This window comes from Drosophila arizonae, chromosome 5 (assembly GCF_054131065.1).
Source record: "Drosophila arizonae isolate 15081-1271.41 chromosome 5, UAZ_ARI_1.0, whole genome shotgun sequence".
In the NCBI taxonomy this organism is placed as follows: Eukaryota; Metazoa; Arthropoda; class Insecta; order Diptera; family Drosophilidae; genus Drosophila; species Drosophila arizonae.
The window spans coordinates 13,067,750-13,088,926 of NC_142925.1; the positions used below are offsets into that span (position 1 = coordinate 13,067,750).

The 21,177-nt window shown below is 40.2% G+C and overlaps 2 protein-coding genes and 1 long non-coding RNA gene across 3 annotated transcripts; 1 reads left to right on the forward strand and 2 right to left on the reverse strand.

The window, feature by feature from the left end:
• Nucleotides 1-189: 189 nt before the first annotated feature.
• Gp150 (leucine-rich repeat domain-containing glycoprotein 150) lies at nt 190-20,279 on the forward strand. The gene is made up of 8 exons (XM_018010164.2): nt 190-334; nt 574-645; nt 15,835-16,426; nt 16,481-16,593; nt 16,710-16,841; nt 16,907-17,237; nt 17,302-18,997; nt 19,058-20,279. Exons 3-8 carry the CDS (start codon nt 15,851-15,853, stop codon nt 19,378-19,380), a joined length of 3,171 nt encoding a protein of 1,056 aa, XP_017865653.1. The 5' UTR covers nt 190-334; nt 574-645; nt 15,835-15,850; the 3' UTR covers nt 19,381-20,279.
• LOC149268516 (uncharacterized) lies at nt 9,948-15,734 on the reverse strand. The gene is made up of 2 exons (XR_016270220.1): nt 10,634-15,734; nt 9,948-10,557 (listed from the first exon to the last, which is right to left on the reverse strand). It is a non-coding gene; the product is annotated as an uncharacterized LOC149268516 (long non-coding RNA).
• On the reverse strand, nt 19,886-21,108 carry LOC108615599 (uncharacterized). Its single transcript, XM_018010198.2, has one exon. The coding sequence runs from the start codon at nt 20,747-20,749 to the stop codon at nt 20,462-20,464; it is 288 nt and encodes a 95-aa protein (XP_017865687.1). The 5' UTR covers nt 20,750-21,108; the 3' UTR covers nt 19,886-20,461.
• Nucleotides 21,109-21,177: the final 69 nt, after the last annotated feature.

The window sequence follows — 21,177 nt, forward strand, 5'->3', positions numbered from 1 at the left end:
TACTTCTAAGATATAACAAAATGAATAAAGTAAATAGTGCTGCAAATTATGCTATAAAATAAACATAACTCTTAGGCATAAGTGCTGTGTTCTGTTGAAACGGTAATATATAATACTCGGCAGATGGCGCTAGTTGTTTGGCTTAATTGATTAATCGAATTTTTGAATTGTCATCGATTTATTTAACAGTTGGTTAACAGTCTAGAGCTGCAACCGCAGATCTCCGGTATACTCAACTTCGGCAGCGCGACGATCAGTCGAGTTTGAACTTCAACAGGTGTTAAAACGAATTCGTTACGAGAGAAGCGGCATTACTACTGCACACGAGATATCGGTAAAATGAGGAGTAACTGTTTCGCTTAATTATAAAAAAAAAACTAAATAAAAAATATATAAATTATCCATATGCTCAACTTGTTAAGAACGTGACAAATAATTTAAATTATAAAAAATCAGCTGAAAAGTTACCATACACATACATGCATACGTACTAATCTGTAGTGCTAGACAAAACCTTCAGATAAAGTTTGTGTTTGTTTTCGTTTTTGGATAACGTTTGTGTGTTTATTTTAGAGATCATATCAAAGTTTGGATTACTTCGCTTCATTCGAGAGCAACGTATTTTACGCAGCCCACAAACGCAAGGTAAGTACAAATTGTAGGAAATATATACATATCTGAATATTCATCTGCCAGACCACGATGCAAAATTGTTGGTTGCAAGTGCAGTGCAAGCCAGAGCCAGAGCCAGAGCTAGTAGACATTGAATTTGAATGAAAATGAGGGATGAGATTTCGTCATTTGCGGGCAGGCATACGGAGCACAAGTGCGAGAGCAACAACATGCGAGCTGAGATCAACAACCAGAGTTTACTCGCTCTATCGCACGTGTTTTCCCAATTACGACGAGTCGCTCATGTACGAGTACGTGAGCGCGAGTATGCAAGTGTGTGTAAGCGAGCGGCTATGTGTTGTGTGTATGAGTTTGTAGTTGTTTGTTGTCTACCTACCTGTAGCTTCATTACCTGCGCGCTGCTGCCTTTACTGTGCCATATCTAAAATACACTAAAACTCACACACACAGCAGTATGTTTGTGTGTATAGTCGAACTAGTGAGCGTATTAATGACATATAAATTTTCAACTTAAGTCGGCATTATCTAAGCAGTCGCCGTGTTTTACCACTGAGCCAGCACTGGCCCAATTCTCGACGCCAATTTGGCAGCTTTATCAACAAGAGGCCAACTGTAACCTCTCTTAGTAAGCACTTACTTTCTTGCACTCACCAATACAGACAAAGTCAGAAAAAGTGCAGCATCCGCACGTCGTCTCCAGGTGAGATATGCGATTTGGCTTGCTCTGGCTCAGACCCCGGCTCTCCGTGGTAGACAAACATTTACAGTCTGCCATGACTGAATCGAGCATTATTTTTAAAATGTGCCAAAGGCTTAGGGAAATGAATAGATGCCTTTACAGCAATACGAATTTGATATACTCTACCAAGAATTAATACTCTATGTTTTGAAATTTTAAATTTTAAATGATTATTAAAAATAAATAGGTTTTTAATTAATATGCTGCAAATTTTTAAATTAAGGAAACAATTAAATAGCTTATATACAAAGGTAAAATATAATAATAAAAAAAAATACAAAATAAAAAAAAATATAATTGAATTTAATAAAAATAATAAAAGCTTTGATTTAGCATACGCTGGGTTAATAAAGTAAAAGAATAATAACAAAAAAATATAATAATATAATTTAATTTATTTAAAACTAACAAATGATATTTATAGTCAGAAATAAGAAATTTATATTATATATACTTGTTCACCCTTTTTCGCATGCCCGCTCAAAGGTAGCTTACACCTGTGTGTTTGTGTGTGTGTGTGTGTGCGTATTTGTTTGTATGCGTGTGTAAATATATTGCATTACTCTTTTCCTCAAGAGTGCGATCAGTTGCGCCGTGTGATAGAGAGAGCAAGAGAGTGAGAGAGAGGGAAGCGTGTAGAGAGGGGGGCAAGAAAAACCGGTAATGCATTCGAAAAGAAGTCACCTTCATATAAAACTCAGCTCGTTGCCAAGTCGAGAGACAGAAGCATTGTAAACTCGACTAAAATATCGTAAGACCCGAGTGACTAGAGACCCGCGACTCAATGCCCTGAAGATTGGCTTTAGGCATTTCGCTGACATTCGCCAGGGACAGCAACTGCAACGGCAACGGCGACGTCGACAGCGACAGCAGCTGCAGCTGTCCCATTATCAGCCCTGGAATGCTATCTATCTTACAGATGCGCAGTTATCGAGCCAACTCTGAAAGCTTTCTTTGCTGATGTGAGGGAATGCATTGAGCACTGAAAGGAATGTCGATTTGATCGAAAAAATAATGAACAAACTCTATCGATCACAATATCAAATTCTGTCTACATCAATAATTCCAAACAAGTTTTTCCCCTTTAACCACAAATAAATACACATATATTTGTATGTATGTATTGTATGTATTTATGTATGTGTAATTATAACTATATGTATGTATGCGTCTAGAATTTTTTATCAATTTCATGGGTGAGTGAAATATAACAAAACTATTATTTTTGTACATGCTCGTAAAGTATTGGGCTAAACTATTGTGAGCAGATATGAATTTATGTGACTATACAAATATACATAAATACGTCATTTGGACACTTGAATGTGGAGGTGCGACATGATTACGTTAGCTATAGTCAACAACGTTTACATAGGTGTGTTGCAATTCCACGAATACTTTGAGTATTTTTTATGCAAATTGGAACACTGTCGAGCCAATTACCTGGGAGTGAGGGGAAGAGGTGGAAACGAGAGTGCAGAAAATCCTCGCTAAGTGCGATATCTCTTTGAGTATGTATTATTTTTCGAGTAGTGTCAAAAACGGCGACTTTTCCATCATTTGTGTGGCGATAGATCGCCTAGGCTAGTGGTGACATTATCTTATCGCAACATGTTACTATAAGCCGGCCCACAGATAAAAGATAACTGGCTGGCAACGACAACAATTCCGTCTCTGTCTCTGACTCCGTTTTTGAGTTTCGTGTGTCTGCCGAACTAATGAGGTCAGAGCACTCGGCTCTACGAGCGAGCTGCATCGCTCTGGCCCCACGCCCTGCCCCCCTGCTCGATTGCAGTGGTAATTGAGTAGATGCCTAGGCTGTACTTGTGCCAACAGCTCTCATAAAGTAGTTAACAGCAAACAGTATGAGGAGTAGGGGCAGCTAGGGGGCTAGGGAGCCAGGCTAGTTGAACTCCGCTTTCGGAGGAGGGCAACAAATTGTATGAGTGAACACTCTGCCTTAGCTTTATGAACAGCTTAACGAATTCGTCAAAGTGGCAGGCAAACATTTGGCTAAAAATTAAATGTTGTTCAACGAGCTTGCCACTAACAACACCAATTACAACAACAACAACAACGGTAACTGGCAGCTGTCGCTGTTTGTGTGTAGGCAAACTCGGTTAGATGTTTTCGCATTCATAAAATGGGAGAAAAAACCAGGCAGAAACTTAAGTGTTGGCACATGCGGCGTATGCGTAATGCCAACTACATATACCCTGTAGAAATAGCAATAGGAACAGCCACAGCAGCAGCAGCAAACAGCTTAAATGTCTCTGGGATGCCTATAAAAATACGCCTTAATAGCATTTTTATTTTAACAAACATATCACGACTTTTCGCCAAAGCGAATGACGACAAAAAACACTTAAAAAATCATCTATTTGACATGCAAACGAACTGGATTTTAATTAAATTATATATAGAATTTGTATATTATATAAGAAAAATATATATGAATATTATTTATTTAAGTTAAAATTCATTGAAGCTTAACTTATGTAACTTCTACGCGGTTGGATTAAAAAGTAATGTGATATATACATGTATACATACCTTTATTTATTTATATTTTTTTCAAGCAATTTTTGTGTTTACAATACATATATATAAAGTAGATATTATTTTTGCCTTTTTAAAGTAATTCTCAGTTGATATTAAACATAGTTATTCGAAAAACTTCATACAATAAATCTACTCTATAGTAGATTAGTTTTGCTCTTTTACAGGTCTCTTCAGTTTGGGGTGCAAGAAAAGCTGAAGCTATAATAGAAACGATCTAAGAGGAGACAAATAAGGTTTATATAATATAGAAAATATTGAAAGCTTTTTGAGAAGACTTCATATGAGCTCAATGGGATGTAATGAGCACTCGAAATAACTCCATTAATTGCAGCTTGAATATCAATGTACAACATCATTATAATATTTTATATATAGTCAAATTAATTGTTTTTAGAACAAATATTTCATATACAAATACAAACATTATTAGACAACAAAAAACTCATAGCATATCTCATAGCTGAGCTGCCGACTGTATATTATTAACTGCTTTAGCTATTGTTGTTTTTGCCTAGTTAGCGAATCTCCGCATGACAATCATGCAAAAAAAAAAAAAAAAAAAAAAAACAAAAAATAAATAAATAAAAAAAAAAAAAATCAACAGAAAAACAAGTAAGAAAGCTCCAGTCGAGACTGCTCGACTAGGAGATACCCTGAACCCTCCAAGCTGATATTCTAATCATTCTGCACTTCTTTTATGCACACATACATACACATGCATCCACACGCACGCATAAGTCTGCGCTCTTCTAACTGCGCAGTAAGCAGCGACTGCGCTTGGGCTGCGCTGCAGTGTGGGCAATATTATGAGAATTTATTTGTTAAATAATTTCTTTTGTAGACATACGATCTTAATGAAACTTTTAGAGCGTAATCATATGGTGAATATGTGTGTATATTCCAAAGCCCAAGTCTCTAGTATTTGAAATACGCTTTTTACAAAAGTGAGGGTGAGGGGGTGAATTTAAGGGTGGGGGGTAAATTTTAACAAAAACCGAAATTGTAAAAATTGCATATAAGCATACATTAAAAATTTGGAGACTCTAGCACTAAGGGTGTAGAAGATATAATTTTATAACTGGTTTTCGATAAGGTTTTTTATCGATAAAAAAAGATCAGGATGAGTTATCGATTATTAATGATAAACTTGATATGCGCGCTGTAATTACGGACATTTTAAAAAAAATTTGAAGTCTCTAGCTCTTATATCTTCAGAAATCGACGCGTTCATACATACGGACGGACGGACGGACGGACGGACGGACGGACGGACGGACGGACGGACAGACAGACGGACAGGGCCAAATCAACTCAGCTCGTCGCCCTGATCAAGAATATATATACTTTGTGGGGTCTGCCACGCCTCCTTCTGCCTGTTACATACTTTTAACAAAACCATTATACCCTGATTTCCCATTTTCAATGGGTTCAGGGTATAACAAACTGCGATTCTTCAAATAACAATTTTCGAGTGATTTTCGAGTGTTTTGGCAAATGATGTCATGTTTCCATATCAGATGCCGAAATATAAAACCAATTGCAAGCGTCGATGATCGATTGAAGTGTGTATAAAACGTGTAGGAGCTAAATGCATTACACAGATAGTTTATTGCTCTAGCTTGGCTTAAGCGTGCTCGTTTGCCTAATTGAGCGTGAAATGTACATGGAGAACGCATTTTGCTATGACATTTACCTTAACCCTGACTCGAATCGATCAAGCCTGACCGACTGCAGAGCGCGATCACCGATCAGCGATCAGCGATCAGCGATCAGAGATCGTTAATCAGCTGCGGTACTATCTTGCGGCTCTCTGTCAAACCAGATGCCATTCGCCACTTCGCCGGCCACGGATCAGATCAAGGCAAGTGACAAAACCAAACGCTGCATATCGCATGCCATGCAATGCCAACTGCTGCATGCCGCATGCTCCATGACGCAGTCTTAACATACTTTGGCTATTGGTGCCACCATAATTGAATTTCAATTGCAACGGATCTTAACTTTCACTGTCTAACTGTGTGCGTAGGGTAAAGAAAAAGAGAGAGAGAGAGAGAGAGAGATAGAAAGGGACAGAGACGTATATACGCATATTTTCTAGACCTATATGCATATAGGCTATGCCAGGCATACTGAAAAAGTGCTTGAATTCATATATTCATCTATATGGGGAAACATATTGGGACAGTATATCATCTAATTAGGTCTCATAGCTATGATCGATCATCAGTTAAGCCTTGATTGCTCAACTGCCCCAACTTCTCCTAATGCTATCAACAATGTCCATTATATCTTTGGCCTGCGCTTATATAAATGCATTTCTAAACTCTCTACCATCTAATATATGATAGCTTTAAAAAGTTGTTTTTATTTGGTCTAAAATCTCTTGGATTTGATCGAAAACAGTTCGAATTGAAATGTCAATTTATGTAAATGCTTTCACAGCACAGATCATGACAAATGCATAAGCTAATATATTTTATTTAGTGTCTGCTAGTGTGTGTGTGTGTGTGTCTGTGTGTATTAGCCGCAATCATAAATTACGTATTAGGCCAATAACAACAACCAAAAACAGAGACGGCAGCTCGACTTGGCACGGCATATGGTCTGTCGGTCTGTCTGTCTGTCTGTCTGTCTGGCTGGCTGCGTTTGTGGTCTGTGTTTGCTGGCTGATGGCTAATGAAATGCAACGATTTTGATTTGCCCAACGCAGATCCAGACTCGGCCCAAAAAGTGAGTCAGACTGAAGTGGGCAGAGGGGCAGCGAAGGGGAGGGGGAGGTGGAGGGGGAGGCAGAGAGCACCGTCTGTGGAGCCGGCATGCAGCAGCAGCGGCTGCAGCTACGTGGTTGGTACGAGGAATGTGGACGTGGCCAGCGTTTTGTGTTGGCTTTTTGTTGTTGTTGTTGTTTCTGTCTGACTGCAAATGCGGTTGGAGTTGTGGCTCCGACTGTGGCTCAGTCTGTTGGTTCTGCCTTGGTTTGTTTTGGGCTGCGGCGCACGCCTGCGCTTGCAGCTACAAAAAACAACAACAACAGCTCACATTTCAGATTCCATTTGCTGCACTTAATTAATTCAGAGATCGACGAATTTGTGTTTCATGCTCGGTCGGCATTCAACTTCGCAGCATGCCAAAGCAATGGCAATCTGGCCAGGTAAGGGCAGGGCCAGCGAATTTGAATTTTAAGACCTCGCCGCGATAATAATGTCAGCAATTTGACAAGCGCTAAGCCAATGCTAGCCAATTGGTAGAACATTTTCATATCTGTGCCCGATGGCGTCAATCGTCGTCGTCGTCGTCGTCGTAAGTATTGAGTGCATTGAGTGCGAGTATTAGCACGTTGACAGTTTCATGAACTCAATGGCGTTAAAGCCCCTCTGCAATCTCATAGAGAGACGACGACTACGTGCCGACAGCCCAGTCAAGTGCGATGGCTGTTTCGTCTCTGTCTGCCCACCCCACAAACAAAGGCAGACACAATTTCATATGGAGAGCCTAGGCTATGAGTCGAGCCGAGTCAAGTCAAGTCGAGTTGAGTGCAAAGTTGAATTTGTGTGAACTGAAAACTCACACTCAGGTGTGGAAAAGGCAACAGTGAAAACTATTTTGATGCAGTGCAAGCGGAGCAACTTCAAAGCGATGCGTGTGGGCGGCGGGATCGGTGGGCGGAAGGGTTGGGGGGTCTCTCATTCAGCGTCATGCCGAGATTCTTTCAAGTACGCGCTAATGAACCGCTGATCTGAGCCGTAAGGAACTGAGAGCCGGTTTTTGGCAGTAACTTAATTTATGCTCTACTTCCTGCCAATAATACTATATATGCATGCGTATGGCTGCGAATGATATTAAATAAAACAAAGCGCAATCATGTGGGGCGCTTAATATGGCTATATGCAGCGGTAACTCGTTAACTGTCTGGCCAGCAATTACGGCCCACAAGGCAAGGAAACAAACACACATTGTGCATTAAGCTGACGAATATTAAAATCAACTTTCTGATAACAAGCAAATGTCACCAAAAAATGAAAATATAAGTATATATAATAAGTATATATAATTAAAAAAAAGTGGGGAAAAATATGCACCTGAGCAGCTCCTGCACCGCTCCGATAACAAAAACGAGCACCCAACTCCCTTTATCAGCACAAAAAGAAATAAAGAAAATGAAGAGTTTTCAAGCACAAAACGCTGGGCAATTGAAATTTTAAGCTCGATTAATCACATGTCTAGCGGGCCATGGACTACCACAGTGGGATCATTCAACGATAAGCAAAGCCTCTGTGTTGACAGCTGCCCAGAGTCTTTGTCTCATAAACAGATACTCATATACTATATATGTACATATGTTTATTTACCTTACAATGCTATTGTATATATGTATATAGCTCTCTCTCTCTCTCTCTCTCTCTCTCTATTCATGCACTCAAAGTTGTTTTGTCAGCGTAATGCAATTTTCTTCCTCGTCGATTGCAGTTCTTACTCAAAGACAACCTTTATATACACATATACATACATATATTTATATGTTTTTTTTATGCTTCTCCATCAGCTCTTTCATCCTGATTAATTGCAGAAATTTTTGGCAATTTCATCAATTGTATCCACTCAGAAATTCCACTTAAGCTTGACCCAAATTGACAATATTTATTATTGCAATTTTCAAGTCTTTAACCACGCAACGAAAGCGTATTGCGAAGTCTTCTATATGGGAGTGTTATTATAGCCATTTAGCCAAGAATGTTTTCAAAATAAAATATTGCAAAATTCACGTATTATTGAACTATAATTAACATATTTCTATTGCATCATCAATTTTATAACAATTTTATGCTTGAAACGTAATTTTATTTGCATTTTAATGTTATTCATTTTACATTTTACATTTTACATTATACGTATTTTAATGAATGTATTTTTATATTTATTTATCACTTTTATATATTTAAATGATTTTTAAAAAAATATTTTATTTGCTTGATTATTATTTATTTTATTAGTTAAATTTTGTATTTATTTTATTTTTTATTGATTTCTGAAATTTATTTATTTTTTATATAATACATATTTTAACACATTTATATATTTTAATGTTTTTTTTTTTTTTTTTTTAATTTTATTTGCTTGAAGATTATTTATTATATATATATATTATTTATATTAAATATGTTTTCTATATACTTCATATATTATTTACATCGATTTTATTCGTACTCATATATTACCATAATTTTATTAAAAAAAAAAAAATTTTATTTTAATATTTTGGAATCTGCTGCCAAAAAAAAAAAAAAAAAAAAAAAAAATTATTAAATAAAAAAAAAAAAAAATTGAAAAACATATTTTACTAAATTAAAATAAATTTTAAAATATCATTTATATTTCATTGCTCAAAGTGCTTTGAACTCGAGCTCTAACTAATTGTTTATGTATTTCTTGACCTCGCATCTTGGTCTCAAAGTTTACTCAAAGTTTGTCTAGTTACTAAAGTATTTTTATGTCCTATAAAGAATTGTTGTGCTTGATTATGACTTATTCTATTTTTAGTTATTCGCATTAATATTCAGCATATTTGAATTAAAACTGGAATATGCCGTAACAAGCTTGTAAAATGTTTGCCGGCTTCTATAGTGGTTTTAACGTATTGCACAAGTTTAATATAGATTTTTCTTCAAGAGAAGATAGAGTGAGGTAGATAGAGCGAGATGGATGATTGTTTGTTAGCTAGCTGAAATCACGCACGTGCCATTATTATTAAATAATTTTTGTTCATTAGCTTTGCTTAGCACTTTACTAGCTCCGCTAGGTATGTACATATGTATGTATGTATGTGTGGGATGTATAATGTCGTTCCAACGAATTCGGATTGCGAAGCCACTGTTTATGGCACTTTTTAAATTCAGCACATGTCTGCTAATCATGAAGATCATCGTCAACAGAGAGCGGCCCAGCAGCAAATGTCGCCAGCTCGGATAGACGAGCTCAGCTTCAGCTTTGAAGAAAAAAGTGTGTCTGAGCAGACTGTTTTTTTTTCTTATTTATTTTTTTTTCGGTGTTTCACTGTTTGCAAAGTAAATGGAAATTGTTTTACTTAGAATTTAAAAACTCGAAAAAATCATCTTTGGGCCTGGCTTACGGCTTTGGCTTGGTTTGACTTCGCTTGACTCCGACGCTGGCTTGGAAGGTCTGTGACGTTTTGTATTTTTTATTTTTGTTTTTCGGCATCCACAGCAGCTGCTCGAGAGTTGACTGCGGTCACCGCTGCTGCTTCTGATGCTGCTCCTGCTGCTTCTGCTGCTGCTGCTGCTGCTGCTGCTGCTGCTGCTGCTGCTGCTGCTGCTGCTGCTGTTGTTGCTGCTCCAAGTCGCAATTTCCAGTCGAAAATCAGTCTGGCCATCTCTTAAAGCCGCTCCCATACTAGAGTACTAGTGATTGGGGGACGCTGTGTTGGGTTCTTGTGAATATATAACAACTTTGTGTTCAATGAAATAATATATTTTATATAATTTGGAACAATAGGTCTAAACTCTCTCTAGTCCGAATATCATGAACTAAATCTGTTCAACTGGTTAGGTTCTCCCCTTGAATGTCTGACTGGACTCTCCAGCCTCCTTAGATTGTCGAAAGTTTCACTGTTTGCAAAGTAAATGGAAATTGTTTTACTCAGAATTTAAAAACTCGAAAAAATCATCTTTGGGCCTGGCTTACGGTTTTGGCTTGGTTTGACTTCGCTTGACTCCGACGCTGGCTTGGAAGGTCTGTGACGTTTTTTATTTTTTATTTTTTTTTTTTCGGCATCGACAGCAGCTGCTCGAGAGTTGACTGCGGTCACCGCTGCTGCTGCTGCTGCTGCTGCTGCTGCTGCTGTTGCTGCTCCAAGTCGCAATTTCCAGTCGAAAACCAGTCTGGCCATCTCTTAAAGCCGCTTTTGTTGTTGTTATTGTTGCGGCCACTCAACAGTTTCCCCCTTTTTCTCTGCGTGTGTGCGAGTGTGTGTGTGTACTCATGTGTGTGGTCAAATGTCGGCATTTTTTTTATGTGCACGCCTTGAGCAATTTTTCCATTGTATGAGCATGTTGTCGTTATATGCTTCTGCAACTCTCATATTAAACAGTTTTTAGTGCAAAACTTAACGTCGCAGAAATGATGAGCCGCATTCGAAATAATGAATAAACATGCAGGCATACAGATATATTATATACATAGATAGTATATAGCTATTATATACTAGACACAACATCAGTCAAAAGTCATTCAATGCATTCGCCATTTCAAGTTGAGAACTGATCTATATTCATAGTTATCGTATATGATACGTAATGCGATATTAAGTTGCAATCAGCCCCGTTTTAATAACGAATAACAACTGAAATATCACGCAGTCTGTGGCTGCTAATGAACTGTCAATAAACGGGATTAAGTCGTGATCAAGGTGCGCCAAAAACCTGAAAGCTAAGCACACTTCCACAACTGCGTATTGAGATATTATGAGTTCTCATTATTAGGGTATGTAATGAGAGAATTTATGCCCTATGTGTAGCTCTCAGAGTTGTGGAATAAAAATATGATTTTCTATATGATATGATACGAAAAAGTTAAAACTTTTAGCTGAAAATATTCAGTATAAGTGAGCAAGGGCAACTCTGACAGCTGAAGGGCCTATCATATAGGGTGCTAAAAGTCAGCTTAGTAGTATGCGTAACGCCTACCCAGAAGACAACTTTGATAGCTGTTCGAACGATCATATAGGTTGCGGATCAGTATTATTTAGCTGTAACTGAGAAACAATCGATGTAATGATGTAATACAGACTTTTGGTGTGCCTAATATGGAAGATATTCTATAGCTATTCCCATGAAATGTTCTATTCATGTTGCAGATGGCAAATATTTATATAAAAATATTCTAGAGAATATAAAACCTATTCTGGAAAAGACATTTAATTGATCATTTGAAATAAATAGTCTTTACCTGATACTTGTCTATGTATTTCATATTAGCTTATATGAAATAACAAGTATATCTAGAAGTTATATATTTATATCATAAAAGTCTATATGATCTGCTCCAAATATCTGAAGCTATCTGTTGAGTTCTCTTCACACTCTCTTCAATCAACCCCAACTTCTAACAATCTTTACCTCAATCTCAATCTCTTCCTCTAAATCACGTTAGTCTCCATTTAAAGTCTTATTAATCTCCGACATACAAAAATTTCAGTCTTGTTTCAATTAATTTTAGAAAGGCGCTTGAAATATGTGTCTTACATGAAAACACCCTCGTTTCAACAACATTGCCAAATTACTTCCGCTGTAGTTTTTTTTCTGTTCCTTACTGTTTTTTGTTGTTTTGTATAATCTCAAAGGAAGAATATATTGAGCCCTTAGCCTGGTCTGCCTGCTGTGTCTGCCGGGGCGAACACATGCTGAAAAGGTGACTCGAATCTCATTTCACTTCCTGCTCACAAGCAAATACATCGCATACCCTGGCTATTTTTAACGTGACAACAGCTCAATCGAGATCACCAAGCACCCACGCATGTGTGTGTATCTTTCTCTCTCTCTCTCTCTCTCTCTCTCTGTGTATTTCGTATGAATTTCTGTTTGGGCTCAAATGCTAAAAACTTTTGAAATTTTAAGCCACTGTCAAGGTGAAACTACCTAGAGTCGAGCTGTTGCCTGTTGGCTCTCGGCTCTCGACTCTCGACTCTCGGCTCTTGGCTCTGTTCAGAGTTCAGTCGCAGAGGCCTTGTGACGCATGCGCAGATCTCAGCTGAATAGCAACTGTTACCAATTTCCAATTTTACCATTTCTTTGGCCCATTTATCATGTCGTCACGGGCTGCCTTTAGGGCGCACCCAAAAGCTAATGCTGATAACTTTCATGGGGCAGTCACCAGCAGCTGGTGCTCCACATGCCAGTCGGCGACAGATGACATTTTGTTATTGTCTCCGGCTCGCTCGGCTGTTTGTAATACGAAACTGTTTTTGGCTGGGGCACGAATGCGGGTGCCAGCCGAAGCCACATGGGAAATGTCTATCGACCGGAGGGATCGTTCGACCGATCGACCGATCGACTGACCGCAGTCTGTTGACAAACCCAGTCAGACGCCAAATGCCTGATTAAATAAATAACTGAAAACTCGAGACCATCGATTTTCTCTTCGAACAAAATGCAGTTTTGTCAATAACTTTTTGTTTTTGGTAAGACGATACTTTTGGCCATAACTGTGATCTATGAATTTCCGGAATTAACGGGCGGATACCCTTAAATGTTATATAAATATGTTAATAAAGTTCAAGCTGCGCTGCGGCCCATAAAATTAAACAAATATTTAGCTTTAAAATGTTATTAGAGAAACTTCGGCCAAGAATTATTTCACTGGGAATGTTTATTTGAGCTGCTCGAGCTGAGGTAAACAATATGACAAATGTTGCTATTCAGGAAACAAATACCAAGTATATATCAAGTATTTGCTTGAGTGTTCCATATCTCTGGGGTAGAAGTGCTTCAATGAAAGAAAGTTAAAATAAAAAGCGTGTTTGCTCTGCCTGGCGTTGACTTCCGTGCCTGGCGAGTGTTTGTCTATTAAATAAATATTATTAACCGGCTTGAGGCCGAGCTAGTATGTGTATCAGGCCAAGTTAATTATATGCGAAACACAAAAATCCACTCGGTTCTATTTATTCATATTATCCAGCCACATAATGCGAGAGCAAAACAGACTAATGCGACGCATGCCAAGAGCAAACAGCAACAGGTTCAAAGAGGCAGGGGGCGGTGCGGTGCGGTGCGCTGCGGTGCGGTAGTTCAGGGCTTGACCGAAGCGCGTATAAGGTTGACAGAGATATCGAAGCTAGTAGACTGCGACGCGCATTAACACAATCGAACAATACATATGGAGTATATTGATGAATTGGTTGACTCATGATTTCCGACTCGCTGTTCATTTGCATACACGTCGCTAGTATGGCCAGGGGCTGTACCGGTTTTATTTGATTTGATTTAGCCAGGCTAAACTTGAACGCAATCCAGCAGCGACTTCATTGCAATGGCAAATGGAATTAATTATGGTATCGTGTCGACGTATACGGCGCCTATGATCACCTACAGTCAGGCTCAAAGAGAGAGAGACAGAGAGAGAGAGAGAGACAGAGACAGAGAGAGAGAGAGGCGCAGCTAGTCGTGAGTCGATGAAAAGCTGAGGCAATAGGCCTGCCTAAGACCTAAACACGTTTAAAGCCATTGCCGGCTCAAAGAGCTAGTCATATATATACATGTATATACATACCTATGTATTTATCTGTAACTGCATCTGCATCTGTAACTGTATCTGTGACTGCACTCAGCCGCTTTGACGCCCACGCAAACTGTTTTAGCCTGGCTCAGAGCAATCTCATGGATACATGCAGATAACTATCTAACTGCAGCTCGAGCGAGCTAGGTGTGTGTGCATTCATATGTCTAAGTAAACAAGCGTGTATACACATACAAACATACAGACATACATACAGACATATAGATATAGTATAGCCACTCAATATGGTCATACATTATAGATAAATGTCATTTTTGTTTAGCTCTAAACTGCGCATTTGCATTTGCAAAATACAAAAAAATATATGTATGTATATATGTGTATGTATATAAGGCAAAAAATATTCCTGCTATTCGCGTTTTGTCTGCCCTACTAAACAGCGAATTGAACTTAAGAGCTGTTTGTTTACCAGACTCTGATAAATACACACATACATATACACATAGATATAATGTCCGAAAACTCGTGCAAAGACCATTGGGATTGGGTTCACTGAGAGTGTGAGAGAGAGAGAGAGCGGTAGTGAGAGAGGTGATAGAGAGGAAATATGATCGCTGCTTGGGTCGAGTGCTTGACTTTTTATTGGCTGGACACACACACACACACACACACACAGAGTGTACAAATGTCATTTCAGAGTAATGTTTATGCATATTTATTCATATGTTTATGGCTCTGGTCTGCGTGCCAAGCGCCTTTTGCCATACGAGAAACTAGAAATCTAACACGAGTTTCCCAATTGTCGTTAATAGTTTTTGGCCTGTGGCTGGAACACGTCTCTCTATAATTGACAATCTGAATGCATATACAACTATACGTATATAAATATGTGTATATATAATATGTTAATGCCCTTTGAAGCTAGATAACTTATCAATAGTTCATTCGCATCGATTAGATGTTATATAAGCGAAGAGGAAATAGAAAAAGTCAATTAAATCTCTATTCATACAAAATGACTAAAAGCGGATTCAGGTGGGAAAGTACCTGAAGTTGCAATTGTTGAGATTTTTTGGCAAACAACTGAGTAACAAATTGAAAATATCTAAAGATTCATGCGTTGTTTATCAACGGCCATTCGTTGATAAGTAAGAGTTCCACGAAAGAAAAGAAAATATCAAAAACTGAGTAAAATTCCCCGTAAAACTGGTCGCCCAATCTCGGAGTCGCAGAGTTGAGTATTCCATGATGTCAACTCTGCCCAGTGGCAGATGCTAATTGAGTTTATCAACAGAAAACCGACCGACGTCGATCGAGACCGATGCACGTCAGCAGCGTCCATATTAGCCGGATGCTGAGATCAGTATATCGCATATAGAGACCGTCTGCCTACCTCTTAAAGAGCTCGATCCGCACTGCGCACTGCGAGTTGTTGATTTAATAAAGGTTTTGTGCTTATCTCTCAGGTGGGTGGTGATAAGATAAGTTTTCGAATTGCTCGCATTCTTCGTATCGGAACGAGTTCCACGGGCACATTTTGTGCAACTAGAGGAAATACTAGAGGAAATACAAATGCACTGAAGCATTTACCTACCTCTACTACATTCATATAATTTCTCACTCTGTCTCCCTTTCTCTCTCTTGCATTGCAGTTAGCGAGCAATAAGAATGGGTCGCCAGGCGAGACTGGTGTTGCTGCTGGTCATCTCACTGGGTGTTCTGCATGTAAGTCACTCGAGTGAGTCCGCTGCGCCAGCTAAAGCAGCCGAGGTGCTGGCTGATGATCAGCTGAGCAATGAACTGTTCTCCGAGGAGGAGCTGGATGCCAAGAAGGCGGCCATCAAGATATCCACGCCCAAGGTGAAGGAGACGCCGCTTGATACGACCACGGCCAAGGCCAAGGCCAAGGCCAAGAAATCGGAGGTTAGCGAGGAGACACTCAAGGACCTGATGGAGGCGGCCAAGCACTACGAGACCTTGGCCGAGGATCCGCGCTATAACAAGATGCTGCCGGATCGCCTGAAGCCAGAGAATGCCACCGTCAGCAAGAATAGCACCGAGGAGAGCTACGAGTATGATGACAACTATGAGTACGATGCATACAATTACGACAGCTCCGAGAATGAGGAGGACGAGCAGGAAGTCAAGGAGACGACGAGCGCGCGGCCCAAAAAGGTCAAGCCGACCAAGACGACCACGCCCAAGCTGCATCCCATTGAGGAGAACACCTCCAGCAAGCCCAAGGTAGGTGCTCCACTTTCTTTTGCTTAATATATTCTAATTTCTGTTCCCTTCCAGCCGAAAATCAGCAAGGATATTAAGGAAAATTTGAGTGACAACGCCATTGATAGCGAATATGAATATGATGATGACGATGATGTCGATGACGATGACGACGATGATGACGATGAGTAAGATAGCGATAGCAAATGAGCTCATGAACCACTTTATCTATATATTTATGATAAAGGCCATGAGTACATAGAGTTCTTTTCCATGTTCTGTACAAATTGAATTTTACTTCCAGCTCCGATGACGATGACGAGGTGGACAAGATGATGGACGAGGAGCAGGTCACCTTCAGCGAGAATGTGCCATGCCCCAGATATTGCACCTGCTCGCGCAACATCAACAGCTACCTGGTGGCCACCTGCAGCAGGTGTGTAGATCGATTAATGCCTTCCAATCTTGACCTCCATATCAATTGACCCTTTGATTTCTTAGATTGGACTTGGGCACTCAGAAGTTTGGCTCGGACATTACCGATTTGGTGGTCACTAATGTGGGTCCCAAATATCCGATCCTGCTGGGCCCCAAGTTCTTCCAGAAGCTGGGCCTGAAGTTCGTGGCCTCCATCAAGATCGCAAATTGCACCGTTGAGTATGTGGACGCAGAGGCGTTCCATGGCTTGGACGATCTCTATGCCGTCAACATGACTGATGTCGGCCTGGGCATCATTAGCCCCGATACCTTCGCTCAGAACAAGAAGCTGCGCATGGTGACCGTTTCCGGAAACGATCTGAGTCTCATGTCCACGTTCCATTACTTGCTGAAGGTATGTTGGGGATGATCTTTAAATCTATTTCGGTTCTCCAATCACAATTCACTTTCCATTTTAGTCATCCAGCATTGAGGAGCTGGACTTTTCGCGCAACAACCTAAGGGAACTGAACCCTACCGCCTTCTCAATGCTCTCCAACATTGTCTACATCAATCTGTCGCAGAATAACTTAGAGCAGATACCCGAGAAGGTATTCGCTTCGGTTGAAACAATCGAGGAATTGGATCTGTCCTACAACTCGCTGACGGAGCTCCCAGCCGGCGTCTTTAACGGCACATCTCTATCGATACTGCATCTGAAATATAACACATTCACGGGCGATCTGCACTTCGGTGTGCCCGAGCTGCAGCAATTGGACCTGAGCTTCAACTCCATTGACCATGTGCATCACACCATGTTCGAGAAAATGCCTGGCCTCACGAATCTGAACCTGAAGGGCAATGGCATTACCAAGATTCAGACAGACTCGTTCATGACGCTCAAGAGTCTGCGCCACATTGATTTGTCCATGAACGAACTGGACCAGGTCTCCAGCATGCTGTTCTTCAAGAACTCAGAGCTTGATGTCATCCGCTTGAACGATAATCCAAAGCTGAGCCAATTGCCAACTGACGGCTTCTTGAGCTACAACGGCTACTTCACGGTCTACTACTTGGACCTCTCGAACTGTGCCATCGGCGCTCTGGGCCACAAGACCTTCTCCACCATGCCGCACCTGACGACACTGAAGATGGCCTGGAACAATATCAACAACTTGCCCCGCGACACGCTTGTCAGCCTCACAAAGCTCATCGACTTGGATTTGAGCAACAATCTGATCACCCAGTTGGACGAGCTCGTCTTTAGGGAAAACAATGAGCTAACTAAGCTGAACCTGGCTGGAAATCCTATCACCAAGCTCTCTGTGCATCTCTTCAAGCCGCTCCGACAGCTGCGTTCCTTAGATGTGAATGACTGCGAGCTGACATCGTTGCTGACGGACAAGGAAGCCGGCGTCGGCTATCCGTTCTTCGATACGCTGCGTGCCTTCAATGCCTCGGGCAATTTGATCAAGCGTATTTCCACCTCGGACATTAAGAACTTCAAGGATCTGCGCACGTTGGATATAACCCACAATCCACTGAAGTGCGACAACGATTTCCAGGACTTTATTAGCTATGTATCGCTGCACACGGAGATAATGCCCAAGAAAATGGCACCGATGGCCAATCTGGAGGATATCTCCTCACTCATTGAAATCGAGACTCAGGTTGGTTGGACGCAGCTCGCGCAGGAGGTGTGCAAGCACAGCAACAGCTCAAGCGATGGCGAGGAGGATCTTGAGAGGCGCATCGAGGAGAGCGAGAAGAAGTTGGACGATGATGAAAAGAAATTGCTGAGTGTCTTGGACAAGAGTGTTCTGGATAAGAGCAAGCTAAGTAATATGCAGAAGATCATGAAGGGCTCGGCTAACGCTGACGACGACAAGGAGAAGGAGAAGGACTCGGACAGCGTCGAGGAGGAAGACTTGAACAATGGCGGCGAGGACAAGGAAGACGCCGACAAAGAATACGACGACGACAGTGATAGCGAATATGATGATGATAGCGACAGTGAAGACGAGGAGGAGCCGATTAAGAAGAGCGACAAAGCAAAGGCCGTAAATGCGGTCAAGAAATATATCGAAAGCGAACTGAAGCCCAAGATCAAGGACCATGGTCTGAAGGTCGAGGAAGTGGATATGTCCAAGGAGACCAAGGACAAATTCTTGATTGGTAAGTCGGAGATTTGCATCTACTCTTAACATAACAGTTCCTAATGCATTGCGATTGCAGATAAATTCGGCCTCGACAGCGACGAGTTGAACAGCGACGAGGAGGAGATCATTATTGAGCGCGGTCGCATCTACTACAACAGCTCCAACTTCCTAATACCAACCATCTTGGCACTCACCTGCCTGCTGGTCATCCTGATGGGCCTGGCCAAGCTGGTCGCTTTGGTACTGCGCAAGCGCGGCGAGCGCTATCGCATGGCCATAATGGCATCGAAGAACTCCTTCGTGTATCAGAAGCTCAGCGAGGATATTGTGAAGCCGACTACCAGCAAGGAGCCAAAACAACCAAAGGTGCACCGATACGCGCCAATCAATCAGGTCTAAGTCCGTATCGCACGCAGCGAGCAGCTCCAAAGGCTTCGCTTCGCCTCTTTGGTGGGCGGAGTGGCGTGGAGCGCGGTGGTCGAGTGTGTTGCGCTGTTTTTTTAATTTATAAGTTAAATCAAAGTTGAGCACGTGGAAAATTGCAAAAACAAATAACAAGAGCAAATCAGCAACAGGTCATCAAATACAATAATAACCAAAAGCCATTTCGACTGCGACTTAAACACCAACTCGAGGCAAGTCGAAACGTTTCGTCCAGGCAGCAGCAGCAGCAGCAGCTGGCGGAGCGCGTGAAAAGTATTAGCTAAAAAGAAACAAACGAAACAAAAGAAACAAAAAGAAAACTGAAATAAATACTGAGAAGTTCCCCACTATAACATCTAGCAAATAGGTGTTGTTCTACTACAGCTAGGGCAAAGGGCAGAGATCGGTCAGCAAACCGTTTCTAGAGCAACGGACACTTAACTGATTGAGTTGCCGTACTCCATATATGCATACGTATATATATTTCCATATCCTGTTGGCAGACGTCAGATTTTTTGTATACTTTTCTGAAACAGTTTTGAAGATTTAGTGCCATTTTGCCGAAATTCATATGCATAGTAAAGTCATGAGAGATGCGATAGAGAGAGAAAGATAAATAATAAAATAAAAAAATTATAATAATAAAAAAAAAAAAAAGAAAACAGTTGGGCAAAACATGGATATATATATCTGTAGATCTGAACCTGTTACAACTCCTTAAGAGCTTTTGATTTGAGATCTGGGCAAGATAAGTGAACGCAGAGCATATTAATTACTACGTTAAGTCTTTTATTATTATGATACTATCAATCCAATCAATTTGAATGTTGAGCTTGCAAACATATTCTGAAATCAATAAATTATTTTAACCAAAACGAACTTAATCTTTACATTGTATACTAGTACGACTAAATATAATACAAATATTTACTTATTTATGAATTGGACGTGGATCGACTAATTGTATATCAAATAAACATTTTTCTTCAATTTAATCAATTTCACACTTTGCATCTTATTATTGTTAAGCAATCAACAGTCTCCTCTCTTATTACTTTCACACATTCCATCGAGATTGTTTACGTTTCAAATTTAGCTTTTGCCAAAATCTTTGTGTGAGTTCTGCAATCTCCTGTTCCCTCTGCAGATCCTCTTCAGTCTGACGCCACATTTTCTCGAATCCACTGTCGCACGGACTGCCGATCTGATTGTGTTGAAATAGTTTACCAATGCCAGTTGATTCGTGCTGCAGTCGCAGCTCATCGGCTATATCCAACCACATTCGGTCGAATTCCTTATCAAATGTCTTGCCCTCAAATTTGCACTCACAGCTGTAGTCGCTCATTGAACAATATATGTACGTATATATAATCGAAAATAATATTTCACAAAAAATATGCTTGCATAATTAACCAATGTCAATAGTCAACTGAATGCCTCCTCGAATGAAAAGTCGAGCCATGCAAATAGCATCTCCTTCACGAACCCTACTTTCAAATATGCTGCCTCTGCAAATACTCAAATGGAAGTTCAAGAGAAGGCGAGCGTATGTATGCATTTGTGTGTGAGTGAGTGAATATGATCTGCTCAGAGTTTGTTTACTTTAGGAAAGAATACAATGTGGACAGAATTGTTTAATGATATTCTTACACAAGAGAAACATGAGAAATTCAACTCAAATCAAAGTTCTTAAAACTGTTGTATGAGTTATTCAAGTAAGCTTAAGAAGTGAGCTAGAGTTTTCGTGAATGGAACGGAAAGCTGTCCTAATAA